Genomic DNA, 18,044 nt, shown 5'->3' on the forward strand with positions numbered 1-18,044 from the left:
TTTAGTGTCCAATAAAAATATATTTATTTGATTACACACAGTTAATTAATTACATCACAAGAAACCACAGGATGATTTCAGATCTTCAGTTTCAGTTGTTAAAGTATAAAGCATTATTTTTTATATATAAAATTATATTTAAAACAAATTATACACAATGAATTCTTCATATTTATCACATAATACAAAGATGTTTATCACATAGATGTGGATAGAGTTGCAATATTTTAAAAATCAGCAAATTTCACAGTACTAATACATTAAGGCACTTTTCATAATAAAAATTTAAATACTTATGTAAATCCTCATGGTATGTGTACCTTTGTTCAACATGAATACATGTAATACAATATTCAATGTGATGAAAACTAAAATTGCTGGTGAGAAGATTCCTTTGGTTTCATTTTTAATGAATTGGTCTCTAACCATTGTTTGCAAAACCCTTGAATTGAGTCTTGACCTCCTTGTTCTGCAGCAACCATAACACGGCGAACATGAAGAGCACTATTCAGTTTTCGAGCAAGTAAGAACGCAGATTTTAATTTCCCGCACATCAAATAGGCATGAACCTGTACAAAATTTTACAGTTAAATAATAAAGTAGTATTAATTTTTTTACTTTATTTTCAAATACACACATATACTAAGATAATAATTAAGAATAAAAAAATGCAAGGCAAAAATTATAACTGCAATTTGTAATAGTTTCTTGATGAGATGAGATAGCATGAGAAGCATAGTGTTGCAACTCCCACAGTATAGAATGGAGTGCTTCCAATTCCAACTCCAGGTATCTGCGCATGCCTAAAAACTTTGATGACTCTAACTTCTTTTTGATTTATTTCTATGTTGTTTTTCCGTTAAGTGTGTGTCTCCTGTATTGAGTCCGAGTGTGTGTTAAAATGATTAATAAATGGTATGTGTGTAAACATTTAGTAGCTTTTTGGATTTAAGAAGACAGCCTTCCCAGCGTCAACATCTATTTACGAGCAAAGAGACATAGTAAGAAGATTTAAGATTATTTCATTTGTTTCAACTGTTTAATTAGAATTTAGATTGCTCGTGAAATCTTGGCACCCAAACAGAGACACTGGTTTTTTAGTAAGAGGCTGTTTTTTAATAAAGAGAAATAGATAATAATGGATGTTTCGCTTAACATCGCTTTTGATATGAACAGCATTTTGAAAAATTTTATAATTATATAATTCCATGAAACAGGAAGCCACATGCAGAACGCTGCTGCTAAATGTTTTTGTTTTAAGGAAAACAGACTATAATTTTCACGCTTCCGTGTCGCTCATACGCGTCATTCGTCGAAAACAAAACCATAAGAATTACATCTAAGCGTTATTACGGCAAGAGAAAATTATGTCATCCGAAAGTATGTTGAATCGCAAGTTATGTGGCGCGGTACAGAATGCTAATATGCTTGCTGGACAGTCTTTTTAAAAGTTTGAGTCTGTTATCTCCCCTGTTAGCCATCTCGTCCTCTTTCCACCCTGAGGGAACATACAATTTCCAAGTAATGTTACGAAAAGTGGGAAGAGTTTGCCCTTTTTTACCCACTTTAATGAAATGTTGACTGGGCCTATTATCGGGTCCAAGGCATTTATCCATTTTGTCGGATGCATACCTGTGTGGAGCTCAAGAGTAAAATCATTGTTAAAAAGAAGTTCGTCGTCATAGTCGAGGCATCCAGGTAGTGGCTGATAAGGATGTCTAGTCCGTGTTTTACGGGGAAGTCTGCATACTAAGGTGTAAAATTTGTCAAAGGGCTAAGGCTTTTTCTCTGTTATAAAATCTTCCATTTCTAACGAAAGGTTCATTTTTTAAGAAGAGAGAAAACGATAAGGCCGGACACCATCTCTTCTGAAGTTTCAAAGCGGAAAAAAAATTTTTAAACACTTTCTTTTTGCTTCTTTAATAGCTCTCTGTAGGACTGCCTGTGAACGATGAAGATCTGATTTTAAGTCGCTCAGAATCTCAGCTTGTAAACGGATTTGTCACGTTTATTCTTTAGAGTAGATAACTCGGCAGAGCAGAAATGTTTATAATTTCTAATTTTTTCTTTTAGGAATTGAGGCCTGGACCAGAAACACGAATAGGCTTTGTGATAAAGTCACTACTTTTATTCTGGTTTGAAAATTGAAGGTTATTCACAGCAAGAGGTTTCTGTTTGAAGTTAGTGTACTTTGGCCAATCAGCCTTTTTTAGATTCCATCTAGGAAAAGGATATGTATCAGTATAAGAGCGCTGGGAATGAAGGGTGCGAGTTCTTCAGGTTTTTATGTCCATACAGGACTTGATGTTTTTTCCTGCACATTAATGTGTAAGAACACATGATCAGGGTTTGTCTTTTCTTCTTTAAAAGCCAAAAGTATATTTCTTAAACGGTTGAAGATCAAAAGCAGAAAAATCAAGGAAGTCATCCAAAGCCCTATGAGGAGGGTTTGATTGCTTGTAACCCTATCTGCAAGAGTGGCAATTAAAGTCTTCAAGAATTACGGTGTTTTCCTGGACAGAAATATTAGGCACACTAGGCATTTTAGGCACTCGAGAGCATTTTCCTGGACAGAAATATTAGGTACACTAAGCAAAAAAATGGGATTGTTCAGTATCTCTCATTCTAACTGGGCCGACTGACGAAATTCAACTTACGTTTTTCATGTCTCGAAAGCATGACTTAGGTTATATATTAAATTTATATATAGCGTTGTTCTATAGGTATTTTGACACAAAAATCGGACTTTTTTTTAAATGACATGTCATTTTTTCCACATTTAGATTCTACGACTTAAATTATGCCAAACTGCCGAGTTTTATAAAAATGAGCAGGAGTGTTTTTTTAAAAAAATTAGCTTTTAAAATTTTAGATCCTCAGTGTTAATTGAGTTTGGTATATATTTATTAATCTCTCTTTTATTAAACTTATTTGATTCTTCCTTTCACATATCGAAATTTAGTTTCATTCCAAATAAAATGCACCCAATTTTTATGATTTATTTTTTAAATTTGTATTTTAAAATAATTTTTATAAATTTTTCAAAAAACATTTTGAATTAGGATCATCCATACTTCGATTCTACGACTCAAAAATATGTCAAATTGCCGAGTTTTGTAATAATCGCAGGAATTAGCTTTTAAAATTTTAGATCCTCGGAGTTAATTGAGTTTGGTATATATTTATTAATACCTCTTTTTTCTTGAAACTTATTTGATTTTTCCTTTCACATTTCGAAATTTAGGTTCATTTCAAATAAAATTCACCCATTGTATAGGAGGAACAAATAATAATTACGTTATTATTTAGAACATTAAATAGGAACGATGTGACTATTTTCGCTAATGGACAATGTAAAAAGATAGAAACGAGGTGCCTTTTTTTCGCTCCGGCATAATGAAAGGGAAAGAAAAATTCCTTGCCATATATAAAGTTCTGCAAGTGTAAACCGTTGTTCTTCGCGTAAACTGAAAAAATTGTCCTAAGATAAAATTTTTGAATTTCTCTGTGAATTTGGCACCAAATTTTACAAGGTGAAATATCTAAGCATAATTTGAATCGTATAATCGAAATATGAAAAAACATTGATATGTTATTTAAGAAAACGTCCGACTCTGTAAAAATTGGATGCTTCCATGAGCCCACCTGGAGACAGCCGATACTGTGGTAAAATACCTATGTTAGAATAATGCTATATTTATTTTCTTAGGACATGAATTAAGGAAATTAAATTTTGTGAATCATAGAACGAACTCGCTGAAAGAGAGAATGTGAGAGTGAGGATGAGAGAGACAGTGGGAGAGAGGGTGAGAACGTAAGAGAGGGTGTGAGAGAGAAAGTGTGACAGAGTGTGTGAGTGAGAGCGAGAGTGTGTGTGAGAGTGAGGGAGAGAGTAGTAAGGACAGCCGCACAGGACGCCTGGACCATCTGTTTGGCAGTTCCGCGAACCAAATGCCACCGGGTAGACTCCCATCCAAATTATTTATTGATTCTTTAAACAAGTGCTGCATGGCCATACAAGGGCGTATAAAAGATTTGTGGTCAGTTACATAAATTTAAGATGATATAAACTAATTCTACATAGCCTTACAGGGGCGTTGGAAGTAAATAATTACATACAGATACATAAATTTAAAGTGGCTATAGAAGGGCGTATAAAAGACATTTGTGGTTAATTACAAGCAGAGAGAAAGTGCACGGACGAGAGAGAACTAGAAAGTGTGCGAGAGGGAAACTGCACGAGCGACAGAAAGTGTGCGACCGAGAGAGATAGAAAGTGCTTGAGCGAGAGATAGAGGGAAAGTGCGCTAGCGAGTGATAGAAAGAGAAAGTGCGTGCGAGAGGAAATGTGCGCAATCGAGCGAGAGAAAGAAAACGCGTGAGTGACAGGGAAGTGTGTGATGTTGGCTTTAGTTTTCCACATGCAAATTTTGATCGGAGGTCGATTGGCGGTAAGCTAACGTGGTTGCCACTGATTGGCCGATGACGTCAAGATCGGCGGGTTGGCCAAGTATAATATATATGTACGCCGGTATCGGCGAAGCTTGTTCTTGTTCTCTTGTGTGATTATCAGTTAGCATTATGCTAGTTTTGCTTTCATTAAATGATTTTAAATGTAAAGGCTACAGTGTTAGCTCTTTATTTTATTTACGAAATAAAGCATGAATTTTATTTAGTTTAGTCTTAGCTTTATTTAAAGGAAGCAAAAAATGCTTTGCCTTTATCACCACTGCCAACAGGGTTATGGGCCCAGTGCCAACAGCTAATCAGTCATCCAGTTCAACTCAGCATTGAAGGAATGTAGGTGAAGAGGGCTGTTATCCACGAAAAGAAGCTGACCTGTCTTAGAAGTTTGTTCAAGTCATTGTGCTCACACTTAATTGAAGATTTCATTACTACCTGAAGGTTTTGAGTTGTTAAACCATGACAACTGGGATCGATGGAAAGTCGACATGAAAATGCTGTTACTGGATAGAAATTGTTGGAGCTTCATACAGGACAAAGAAGAAGAATTAGATAAAAGTGCAACAAGGCGTGAAAAGCAGGAGTTCACACTGAGGGAGAACAGAGCCTTCACTACATTATATTATGGAATTAAAGCTGAGTTCAGGCCGCTGATACAAGAATGTTCAAGTGGTAAAGAAGGGTGGGAACTTCTACAGAAGCAATTCGAACTCAAAACAAGAGCAAGGATAATTCAGTTACTGGATGAATTTTTTAGTATTAGATATACGCCAAATGAAGAAATAGGATTATTCATCGCAAGAATAAGAATGACTGCAAAGAAGTTGGCTGAAGCTGATCACAACTTGGCAGATCTTTTTAAAGGTTTCCAGGCAATAAGGAGATTACCCCAGGAATACTACGGCATTGTACAATTGATCTATAGGTGGAAGGACGATGATTTTACGCTGGAAAGAATTGCTGAAGAGCTGGTAAGGGAAGAAAGCCGACTTCGCCGGGTAATTGCCGATTTAGAAGACAGCAAGGTAAGCGTGTTTAATACTATTAGTTTAAACGCAGGGAAAGATAAAGTTGAAAATAAAACTAAATCTAAGAAAAAAATGGGGAATATGAGAATAGGACCTTGTTTCAAATGTCATAAATTTGGGCACTTAATTGCTCAATGTAAAGAAAATGTAAGTAAAGATCAGAAGTTTAAAATAGATGATAAAAATGGACAGTTTAAAGATAAAGAATTAATGTTAGTAGAAAATTATGTAACAACTACAGATAAAGGCGGTAACGCAGATAAATTTAATTGGGTCGTAGATACTGCAGCTACAACTCATTTCTGTAATAATAGAAATTTAATGACAAATTTCGAAGAAATAAACGATATACGTTATGTTTTTAGCTGTAGGAAATTGTGAAAGTAAAGTACTAGGAAAAGGTACTGTCAAATTTGCAGTAAAAGTAGGCAATCGAATAAATTGGATTGAATTAGATAATGTGTTATATAATCCAAATCTAAGAAGAAATTTATTATCGGGAGCAAGGTTAGAAAAGGCTGGTGCTCATTTTGTGATTTCAAAAGGAAAGTTGTGGATATACTTTAATAATTGGGATAGATTATGCTACTCTAAACGATATGACGGACTTGATCATGTAAAACCATTTAGATATGCAACAGGTAAAAGGGAAGCTGGTTACGGTACAGAAATTGGAAAGTTAAATAAAGTAGACGATGCAATGCTATGGCATCAGAGATTTAGCCACGTAAATTTTGATTATATTAAGAAAACTAGTAAGAATCAAAGCGTGAAAGGGTTACCAGAAATTGAAAAACCAATAGAGAGGTGTAAATTGTGTATTATTGCTAAATCTAGTAGAATAACTTTTAAATCTGTTCCGAAGAGATCGGATAAACCATTGCAGTTGGTTTATTTAGACGTTTGTGGCCCACTACCAGTTCCATCTAAGGGTGGGAGTAAATATTTTCTTGCTATTGTAGATGACTATAGTAGATTAGTAACAGTGTATTGTATGAAAAATAAAAACGAATCGTTCTACAACTTTAAGAATTATCATAGGCAAATGGAAAGACTGACGAATAGAAAATTAATAAGTATACATACCGATAATGGTGGGGAATTCTGTAACAGGCAATTCGAAGGGTACTTGGCCAAAATTGGAATTAGTGTTGAACGCACAAACACGTACACCCCAGAAGAGAACGGTGTGTGTGAACGTTTTAACTGAACGGCATTAGACGCAGTTATAATGATGCTATGCTTAATGATGGGAAAAGAATGGTGGGCAGAAGCTCTTGGCTGTTTCGTACATACGTGGAACAGAGTATGTCATAAAAGCAACCGAACGCCTTATGAAATGTTCCTAAATAGAAAACCCAGTGTTTATTTTAAGGTATTTGGTTGTAAAGCCTATGTTGGCGTGCCAAAACAGATTAGGAATAAATTAGAAATGAGGTGCAAAGAAGGAATCATGGTAGGATATGCAAAGGAAACTAGGGGTTATAGGATATGGCTGCCAGAAGAACGCAAATTAATAGAAACCTGTAATGTGAAGTTCGATGAAAAACTGTATGCAGCAAATGGCATCCTAGAACAGAAATCAAAACCTAAATTTAAAAGACTAGAGGAATCTGAGCTATTAGCAGAATCAGATGAAGAACAGGAAATTTCTAGAGAAGAAGTAAAGTTGTCAGATGACAAATGTACTCCGAAAGAAGTATCAGACTTAAACTGGCAAAGAAAAGCAGTTAAAAGGCCAGATGGAACACGTACAGACATATGTTATTACGTAGAGGGAACAGACACCTGTTTTAGATCCTATAATGATATTGAAAAGTATTGTGAGGCAAGAAATATTAAATATGAAAAAGATAAGTTCGATTTTAGTGGAAAAAACGAATACTCGGGGAAAGTTAATTTCGTAGAACAGGAGACTAGTTCTGTATCTGAAGAGGCAAATTCCGTAGAAATAGTTATCCCACAAAATTTTAAAGAAGCACAAAAATCAGTAAATGCCGAAGAATGGGATAAGGCAATGAAAGAAGAAATCGACACAATAAAGAAAAGAAAGGTTTGGGAATTAGTCAAAAAGCCAGAAAATAAAACTATAATAGGAAACAAATGGGTCTATATGCTAAAAAGAAATGAAAAGAATCAAGTGGTTAGATACAAAGCACGCTTAGTAGCACAGGGATTCAGGCAGAAAAGAGGTGAAGATTTTGATGACGTTTACAGTCCTGTAGTAAATTTTTCAATCATAAGAATAATTTTCACTATCTTGGTATGTTTATATGGATGGACTAATTGTCAGTTAGATGTAAAGAACGCATATTTATATGCAAACCTAAATAAGAAAATATATATGACCCAACCAGAGGGATTTATCGAAGAGAAAAATAAAGTGTGTTTATTACACAAGGCCATTCACGGTCTACATCAAAGCGGCCGTGAATGGTTTTGTGAATTTGAAAGTACTTTAGAAAATCTACATTATAAGAAAATACAATGGTGTAATTGTGTTTATAAGGGTTCAAATGTAATTCTCTTGTTATATGTAGATGATATTGTGATTTTTAGTAAAGATCAATATAGTAAAGTAATTTCACAGCTGAGTAAGTTTTTTGATCTTAAAGTATTAGGCAAAACTAAAACGTTACTTGGAATTGAATTCTTAGAGAATGAGAATGGGGTTTTTATACATCAGCAAAAATATATCGAAGAAATTTTTGAAAAATTTAAACATTTCCAGATACCAATAACTTCACTTCCTATAGCTAAGGGCATTCTTACAAAATTAGATTGTTCATCTACAAGCGCAGAAATTGCGGAAATGCATACATTACCCTTTAGAAATCTATTAGGATGTTTAGTTTTTGTAGCTAACAGGACAAGGCCTGACATTACATATGCAGTGAATATCTTATCACAATTTCAGGAGAATCCTGGAATTAGGCATTGGGAAGCATTGTTGAAATTGCTTGGTTATTTCAATAGTACTAAATTATATAAGTTAAACTTATCGAAGATTACACATCTAAATTTATATTGTTATTCAGATGCTGATTATGCAAGTAATAGAGATGACCGCGTGTCCATGGGAGGATTTATATTATATTTAGATGAAGTACCGGTAATCTGGAAAACTGTTAAACAAAATTGTGTAAGTTTATCAACCATGGAAGCGGAGTATATCGCCTTATCTGAAGCAGCGAAGGAATTAATGTGGACGAAAAATGTCTTACAAGATGAAATTTTAAAGTTTAAGAGAGTGTAAACTATTTTGTGATAACAAGTCTGCCATTGATTTTTCTAGATCACCAATAGAAAATCGCCAAACTAAGCACATAGACGTAAAATATCACTTTGTTAGAAGACTAGTAAATGATGGAGTGTTTGACCTTGAATTTATCACCAGTAAATTAAATACTGCCAACTTATTTACAAAAGCAGCGACTGCTGTTAATTTAAGAAAGTTTTGTTTAGATGTTTTCAGTGTTTAAAGACAATAAGTGTTTTCGTATAATAGAATTGAACTATGAACTTCTGTGAAAGTTTTGTTTTTGTCTTTGCATGGGGAAAAGAGGGCCGTTTGTTGGCTTTAGTTTTCCACATGCAAATTTTGATCGGAGGTCGATCGGCAGTAAGCTAACGTGGTTGCCGCTGATTGGCCGATGACGTCAAGATCGGCGGGTTGGCTGAGTATAATATATATGTACGCCGGTATCGGCGAAGCTTGTTCTTGTTCTCTTGTGTGATTATCAGTTAGCATTATGCTAGTTTTGCTTTCATTAAACAATTTTAAATGTAAAGGCTACAGTGTTAGCTCTTTATTTTATTTACGAAATAAAGCATGAATTTTATTTAGTTTAGTCTTAGCTTTATTTAAGGGAAGCAAAAAATGCTTTGCCTTTATCACCACTGCCAACATGTGAAAGAGAGAGAAAGTGCGCGAGCGACAGAGTACAAGAGATAGAAAGTGCGAGAGGGATAGAGAGCGCGGACGAGAGAGATAACGTGCGACAAATATGGAGATAAAGTGCGCAAGTGATAGAAAGTGTGCGAGCGAGAACGGGCTCGCGCACTTTCTATTTCTCACTTTGTATCTCTCTGCCGCTCGCGTACTTTCTCTCTCGCTCGTTTGCGCAGTTTCACTTTTCCGCACTTTCTATTTCTCTTGGTGAATTTGAAAGTACTTCTCTTGGTGAATTTCTATTTCTCTGGTCGGACTTTCTATCTCTCGCACTATCTCTGTCGCTCGCGCAATTTCTCTCTCGCTCGATTGCGCACCTTCCCTCTCTGGCGCACTCTCTCTAGCTCAAACAATTTCTCTCTAGCGCACTTTATCTCCATCTCTCTGTCGCTGGTGCACTTTATCTCTCTCGCTCGTGCACTTTCTATTTCTATCGGTCGCACGCATTCTATCCCTCGCAATCTCTTGCTCACGCACTTTATCTCTCTTTCGTTCTCGTTCGCACACTTCATCTCCCTCGCTCGTTCCTGCACTTTCACTCTCGCGCACTTTCTATCTCTCGGGAGCAAGAAAGAGAAAGTGTGGGAGAGAGGTAAAGTGTGCATGCGCACGAGAGAGAAGGTGCGCCTGCGAGGAATAGAATGCGCACGACCGATAGAAATAGAAAGTGCGCCAGAGAGGGAAGCTGCACAATCGAGCAAGAGAGAAATTGCGTGAGTGACGGAGATAGTGCGAGAGATAGAAAGTCCGCGGACAAGAGCGAGAGTGTGCAATCGAGAGAAAGTGCGCCTGCGAGGAATAGAATGCGTGCGACCAATAGAAATAGAAAGTGTGCCAGAGAGGGAAGCTGCGCAATCGAGCAAGAGAGAAATTGCACGAGCGACAGAGATAGAAAGTGAGAAATAGACAGAAAGTGCGCGAGAGAGACATAGAAAGGGCGAGCGAGAGATAGAAAGTGCACAAGCGGGCTCGCATACTCTCCCTTTCGCCCACTCTGTTGCATGCACTTCATCTCCATCTCTCTGACACTGTCATACTTTCTCTCTAGTGCGCACGCACACTTTAGCGCTCGCATACTCTCTCTCGTTCGCACACTTTTATCTCCCTCACTCGTTCCCGCACTTTCTATCTCTCGTGCGCGAGAGTGAAAGTCCGGGAACGAGTGAGGGAAATGAAGTGCGGGAGAGAGGGAAAGTGCACGTGAGAGAATGAGAGAGTACGCAAGCGCTAAAGTTAAACATAAAGTGCGCGGGCTCGAGAGAAAGCGCGCAAGTGAGCGAGATGGATAGTGTTGGAAAATATAGCTTATTGTAAACCTTTTACTGCATCATCTCTCCTCCTTGAAATGTTTATTTAGTTTAGTTCTTATTTTAATGTAATATATTAGTTACTTCTACTTCTTTTTCTTGCTGCCACTGTTTGCATTGAAAGCGGACTGTTTCAACTTAATTGAGATGCAAAAATGAAACGTGATGTTACGTCATCTGGAAAGCTGATTCGTGCCAACAGCTGATTGGTTGCCGTGAGATGACGTCATGCCTACTTCTGCTATAAGTATCTCGCATCGCTCTGGATGTCTCTTCAGCGAGCTGCCATATAATTGCTTATTCATCTTCAAAAACTGCAATCCAAGATCTTCAAGCAAAGTTATCAATCTGTTTACTTAAGAATCACATCTCCCGCAGATACTAAATCTGCCTAAGAATATTTTCATCGCATTCCCATTTATTATTTGCACTCTCCTACACATAGCCACGTGCCAATGAGCCTCTTAATCGTAAACTCTTTCCTATCCGCTTTTTGCTTTAGTGTTTGTATTGTGTATTAAAAAAATTATAAAAAACCAAAAAAAAGTATAAAATATAAAATACAAAAAAAAATTATAAAAACCCAAAAACTTATAAAAAGATTATGATACTTAAGTTTTTATTTTCTTATCTCTATCCCTAAACTTTCTCGAGCCTGTGGCTCCCTCTATTGAGCATCAAGTAAATCACCTATGCCAAATTTTCCTATTTCTGCTCTTTAGTAATTCTGATGTGGAGGTACATGGTTTTGAACCATAGGCACTCCGAAAATTGCAAATCATTGGCATTGGCTCAACCCTTCTAGTTCCTGCTTTCCTGGCACTTGAGTGAGCAGTTTCCAGCCCCTTCAGAAGGATGCATGCAGTCTGGTGAATAAAGTGCTTTGGTTCCGGTTTGCGGGATGGCTGTTCCTGAATAAAGTTCCTTGGTGCCTGTCCGCGGGATGGCTGTTCCTGAATAAAGTTCCTTGGTGCCTGTCCGCGGGATGGTTGTTCCGGAATGGGTTCCTTCGTTCATGTCCACAAGATTATTATTCCGGAATAAATTCCTTGGTTCCAGAGGCTACCATGTGAATGACTGCCATGGGCGGCATCCATGTTCTTCAATAAAGGCGGCATTTAAAATACGTGAGCGGCGATTCCTCGTGTGCAACTAATGCAAAAGGAGTTAGGCCGGTCTTAAGTGCTTTCAAGAACTTCATTTAAATTTTCAGGTGTTTTCTCAACCATTGATCATGGACGTTTTGAATGTGTAGCCAACTTCATTTTTAGGCCGCATAATTAATGTTTAGGACATTTTTGTTTGTATTGAATGCCAGTGTTTTGGAGACCAGGTAAAAATATTATTTGATGAATGATGATTATATTATATTTTTCCTAAGACTCTGATATTGTTGAAATTTATTTTCTGTGTTTTTATTCTTTATTATATTGTTAATAAATTGGTTAAGTTCAAAACCTTTTATTTGTCTTCAATGTCTGCACAACATGATATCTCAGGGAGCTTTTATTGCTACTACTGCTAAATGTTTAATTTTTTTTTCAAACTTTAAACTTTGCTTTAGCATCAGATAGAAAACGCGCTAGAACTCGCACGCACTTTCTCTCTCCCTCACCCGCGCACTTCGTGAGCGCGAGAGATGGAAAGTGCGCGAGCGAGACATATATAGAGAAAGTGTGCGAGTGCTCTCTCGCTCGATTGCACACTCTTTCGTTGGCGCATTCTTTCGCTCCCGCACACTTTCTATCTCTCTAGTTTTCGCACTCTCTCTCTCGCTCGCGCAATGTATGTCATTCTCTTGCCACTTCGCAAGTGAGAGAACATACACGAGCAAGGAAGAGGTAGAAAGTGTGCAGGCGACAGAGTGTGCCATCGAGAGAGAGAAAGTACGCGGGCGCGAAAGAGAAATAGAGAAAGTATGTGAGCAAGAGGGAAAGTGTGCAATCAAGCGAGAGAAAAACACGGAAAGTTCGTGGGCACGAAAGAGAGAAAGTGCGCGGGCTCAATAATCTATCTCTAGATCACGCACTTTTTAACTCTTTGTCACTTTCGCTCGCTTGTGCACTTTCTCTCTCACTCGCTCGTGTACTTTCTCGCTTTCGTGCACTTTCTATCTTTCGCTTGATTGCACACTTCCCACTCTCTCGCACTCTCCGTCATTTGCGCACTTTCTCTCGTTCGCATACTTTATCTGTCTCACTCGCGCAATTTATCTCACTCTCTTGTGCATTTTCTCTCTCTCTCGCTCACACACCTCCCGATTGAGATAGAGATAGAAAGTGCACAAATGAGAGAGATGGAGAGAAAGTGAGCCAGCGAGAGAGAATGAAAGATAAAGTACGCGAACAAGAGAGAAAGTGTGCGATCGAGGCAGAGAAAGCGCGCGGGCACGAAAGAGAAAGTGCGTGATCGAGAGAGATAAAGTGCGCGCGAGTGACGGAGAGAGTGCACTCACTTTCTCTCTTGCCTTGCTCACGTACTTTAGAGAAAGTGTGCGAGAGAGAAATATAAAATGTGCATGCGAGATAGAAAGTGCGCACAAAAGAAAGTATGCGAGCAAGCGAGAAAGAATGAAAGAAAGTACGCGAGCGAGGGAGAGAAAGTGCGCAAGCAAGAGAGTGCACGAACGAGAGATAGAAAGTGCGCGGGGGCAAAAGAGAAATAGAAAGTGTGCAATCGAGGGAGAGAGCTACAGAAAGCGCGGAGAAAGTGCGCAAGCGATAGGGAGATGGAGAGAAAGTGCACGATTAAGAGAGATGGAAAGTGCGCAATTGAGTGAGAGAGATAAAGTGCTTGAGTGAGAGATAGAAAATGTGCAATTGAGTGAGAGAGATAGAGAAAGTGCTCGAGTGAGAGATAGAAAATGCGCGTGCGAGATAAAGTGCTGGCTCGAAAGAAAGTGCACGAGGGAGAGAATGTGTGAGAGCGAGAGAGATACAAAGCGCGCAAGTGACAGAGTGTGCGAGAGAGAGAGGGAAAGTGTGCGAACTAGAGAGAAATAAGGAGAAAGTGCACGAGTGAGTGATAAAAAATGAATGAGAGGGAAACTGCACAAGAGAGAGATAGAGAGAAAGAAAATGCGCGAGCGAGAAAGTGTGCACGAGAGAAAGAGAGATATCTCATTCTCTTACGCACTTTCTCTCTGAAAGCGAGAGAGTTTGAGACAGCGCATGAGTGAGAGAGAGTGTGGGTGAGTGTGAGAGAATGCACAAGGAGAGACCGAAAGAAAGTGAGAGAGGGCGCGTGCGAGAGAGGGAGTGCAGGTGAGAGAGTGTGAGATTGTGCGGGAGCAAGAGAGAGTACGCGAACGTGAGTGAGTGTGAAAGAGAGCGTGAGCGGGAGTGAGAGTGTAAGAATTGTAAAAATTGGAGGCTCCCTTCAGCCCACCTGGACACGAGTGTCCCCATATAGCTCAAAAGAAGGGGCCCCATATCTCCACAAACGAGGGCAGTCAGTAACCCAGCCACCCCCAAGCAACAAACAAAAATACTAAATCAAAAATAAGTAAGCACATCTAACACAAAATTACAGACCAACAAACAAACAAATCCATAAACACAAATTCACAACACAGAACACCACAGATATCTAAAACCCATATAAATACAAAATTCAATTTTAACAGATTCCTACTAGAGCCCTATTTTCATTCATAAACTCCATTAGAGCAATAGAATATGATTTAAAAACTTTAAAATTAATGACACTTACATTAAAATCAGTAATGTTAAAAATCTGTCTAATAGGGGCTGTTAAACTACAATCAACCACGAAATGCCTAGCATCACCATCAACCTGACAACTACTACATAATTTATTTTCCTGTAGATTAAATCGGTTGAAATAGAACGGAAACCTACCATGTCCAGTTAAAACCTAATTGACATCAATATTGCTCATACATTTCATTTGATTTGTGATTTTAATTAGTTCCATATATCCTTTGTTTTTAGGTGAAGAGAACCACTGTATTTTCCATTTGTTAACGTAAAATTTTTTCATTCTTCGAATTGCAATTCTCTTCGAACCTGTTACTTCAATATCCATTGCACTGACATTTGAGACTGCCTGCTTGGCCAGGCTGTCGGTCCTCTCATTACCAATATTTAACCTAATGTAGCTTAATATTTAAATATGAACTCAAAGTTTCTAAATGACTCTTAATTTCAACAATTAAATAATTGAAATCGTCTGGGCGGGAGAGCGCATGGAGAAGTGACAGGCAGTCAGTGTAAATATTTACAGATGTGGGTATAAACAAGGTACTTTTAATCCATAATAAGGCTTGTTTGAACGCTTCACTTTCTGCCTGGAAAACTGAATTATATATGTTCAACTTAAACATTCTATAATCCACCTCAGTTCCATAGTAAAAAACAACAAAGGCAGCTCCTACGCTCCCTCCGACCCCAGAACCATCTGTATAAATATCAAATACATCAACAGTTGGATTACATTTATCAAAAACAAAATCAATTCTATTGAAAGGATGTATTAAATGAATATTAAATTTTTCAAAAACATTCTTTGTAATTAAATAATCTTCATACATTTTGAATTCCATTCGTCCAGTTCTAAATAAAAATTTCTCATAATAAAATTCGTATAAAATTGAGAGAGGAGGCAGCCCGGCCATCATAAAGACGGCCTCGGTTGGCACCATTCTGAAGCATCGGGTTAAAGATCTTCTTGGTTGATCGTCTTATAGAGATGACGATCAATACTAATGTTAATTTATACTGTCAAAAATACCGATCACTTCCAGCAATGGTCTTCATTGGGTCATAATTCAAAAAAATAAATTTAAGTGCTTAAAATTAAATCACATCTAATCCAATGATAATAGATGAAGAATACAAACAATAAAATTAAAGGAAATAAAATTCTTTACGAGTTACTTTTATTCGGTCTACCGGAAAGTTCTCTCCATTTTTGGAATAAAACCAAATACAAATTTTTCTTACCGTCAATGAACATTATTAAATAATATAACTGCTATTATTATTAATGACTTCTTGCCAGTGTAAGGACAATTTGTATATCCTATTTTTGAAAAATGTATCTTTTGATGCTAAATACGGAACTAGTGCTTATTTCATATCTTCTTCATTTTTCAGTTTTTTGCCCATCAAAAAATTTTGTAAGGACAAAAACAAGTGATAGTTGGAGGATGACAAGTCCAGGGAATATGGTGGATGTGTCAGAATTTCCCACCTTTGATTTGCAATTTTTTGAAGAGTCCCCCAAAGCAGCATATGGCCTGGCATTATGATGTACTTATGATGTACTATCGAACATCACCGGCCTTGGACTGCTGTCTTTAAATTATCCAGTTGGGGGGGGGCTGATAACACTTATCTGAATTAAGCTTTTTGTTTGGTTTTCAAACCTCATAATGTATCGGTTCTCGAATGTCCTGCCATATACACAACATTCTCTTATTTAGAGTCAAATTTGGTTTAGAGGTGGAAAGTCAAGGTTAATATGCCCTTTTTCTTACAATGTTTCCATAGGTAATCCACTTTTCATCCCCAGTTATCTGGTTTAAAAAGGGCTCGATTTTGTTCTAAGCAAGAAGAGATATGCACACAATGATCCAAATTCTTCTCACTTAGTTCATGCGGCACCCAGCTTTAATATTTCCACACCAATCATATGTTCTGAATATGGTCCAAAATGGTTTGCTGAGCTGTCAAAAAAGGGTCTTGCTCCAACAGAGTCTTCGATCAAAGATGATCGCCTAGAACTTGATTTATCAGAAACCTGGATATCACTCGTTTCAAATTTTTCGAACTATCTTCCGCATGTCCTATCAGAAACTGTACCTTTATCAAACACTTTGAATAAATTTCTATATCCTTCTGTAGCATTTCTTTCTTACTGAAATTCATATCAAATACAGTGGCATAAATGAACTTTATCAACAGCCATGGGTACACTATCACTTCATACTTAAGACTAATGTGAATCAACTTTGTTTTAATTAAATTTCCTATGTCAGTATGTATACATTAATGATAAAAATACACGGTTGAACATGCACCAAATAAACATGCGCTTATGTGTCAAAAATTGTCGTTAAAATGGACAGAACTTTCTGGTAGATCGAATGTAAACTTAAATTGTCACCAAAACACAATTCTTACCTTGTTCGATTCATTAGTAAGCATTTTAATTATGTCTTCTACATCTCCATTCTAATTCAGGAAGGAAAGAACAGAAAAAGAAAATTACATTAAAATGGTAATTAAATCTTTTTAACAGCAAATTTTTATTATTATCTAATAGTTAATCTAGAAGCAATATATATTATTTTAAATTATAAATTCTGAATGAATTTTAAATATAAATTCTGAATTCTGAATAGTTACACTGCCTTTCTCCCCTAAGCAATAGCTACCCAGTCAGGATATCAACTGTCAGTGTTCAGCAATCTTATCTACTTAACTAGCACTGGGCCAGACTGATGAAAGAATTTTTTCTTTGTTTATGAATATCAAATTTAAGTATATCCAAATTTATTAACTTAAGTGATCAATGTTTGAATTCTTCAAAAATAACTAAAATTCCAATCATTTTATTTCTTCTGCATTTGCACACAATGATCAGTTGTTTTAAATCAGTTCTATCACCCAATTAAATAATTGAAAATGATTTACTTCTTACCAATAAATCCTACAAATTAAGCAATATTCAGGTAAAGATAGTAAAGTTGATAAATAGGCTTCTTTTCTCATTTTATAAATACCTCCTGTAGTTTACAGCCTGCAATACGTTTAAGGGGGAGGGAAGGTCAGAAATACCTTCTCATCAACAGACATGATTAATAGTTCAACATTTTATTAATAACTTGTTTGTAATTCTAAGATTTCAATTTCCATAATCATAGATGTTTTTTAACGATTTGAGCATACAAACAGGAAGAGCACTTTCTTATTATTTTAATGTGTACTTTCCACATTTATGTTTTCTTTATTATATATTTCTAACTTTAAATACTTACACATTTTTAACTTTAACTACCACTATTTATACATTTCTAACTATTTATTTAACTATAACTATTTATATATGCAATAAGACTGCATCATTATTGTAATAAGATGACTTGGTGAGAGAGTTGCAATGAATTGACATTGTACAGGTCTAACTGCATAGTTAGAAAGACGAATGCATAAACCAAAAAAGCTTGCAGACATGGTCTAAATTCCACAAATAATTTTATTTCTTGATAATGCACATCATCACTATGGGTGTGCTATGCACTCCACAATTTTAAACAGCTTACATTTC

The 18,044-nt window shown here is 36.7% G+C and overlaps 1 protein-coding gene across 3 annotated transcripts in view; it reads right to left on the bottom strand.

Annotated features, from left to right (window-relative positions):
• Positions 1-18,044, bottom strand: part of Sptz (zinc finger FYVE-type containing 26 spastizin) — a 196,858-nt gene continuing 178,814 nt past the window's right edge. For all 3 annotated transcript variants that reach the window (XM_085823186.1, XM_085823187.1, XM_085823185.1), the window contains 2 exons: positions 16,898-16,948; positions 1-569 (listed from right to left, as the gene is read on the bottom strand). In XM_085823186.1, the coding sequence (XP_085679312.1) occupies positions 369-569; positions 16,898-16,948 (252 nt within the window). In that variant the 3' untranslated portion in view covers positions 1-368. The remainder of the gene's footprint in view (positions 570-16,897; positions 16,949-18,044) is intronic.

The sequence above is a fragment of the Stegodyphus dumicola genome, chromosome 9 (assembly GCF_044657685.1).
Source record: "Stegodyphus dumicola isolate Sdum_Otavi_A_Nest chromosome 9, ASM4465768v1".
Taxonomy (NCBI): Eukaryota; Metazoa; Arthropoda; class Arachnida; order Araneae; family Eresidae; genus Stegodyphus; species Stegodyphus dumicola.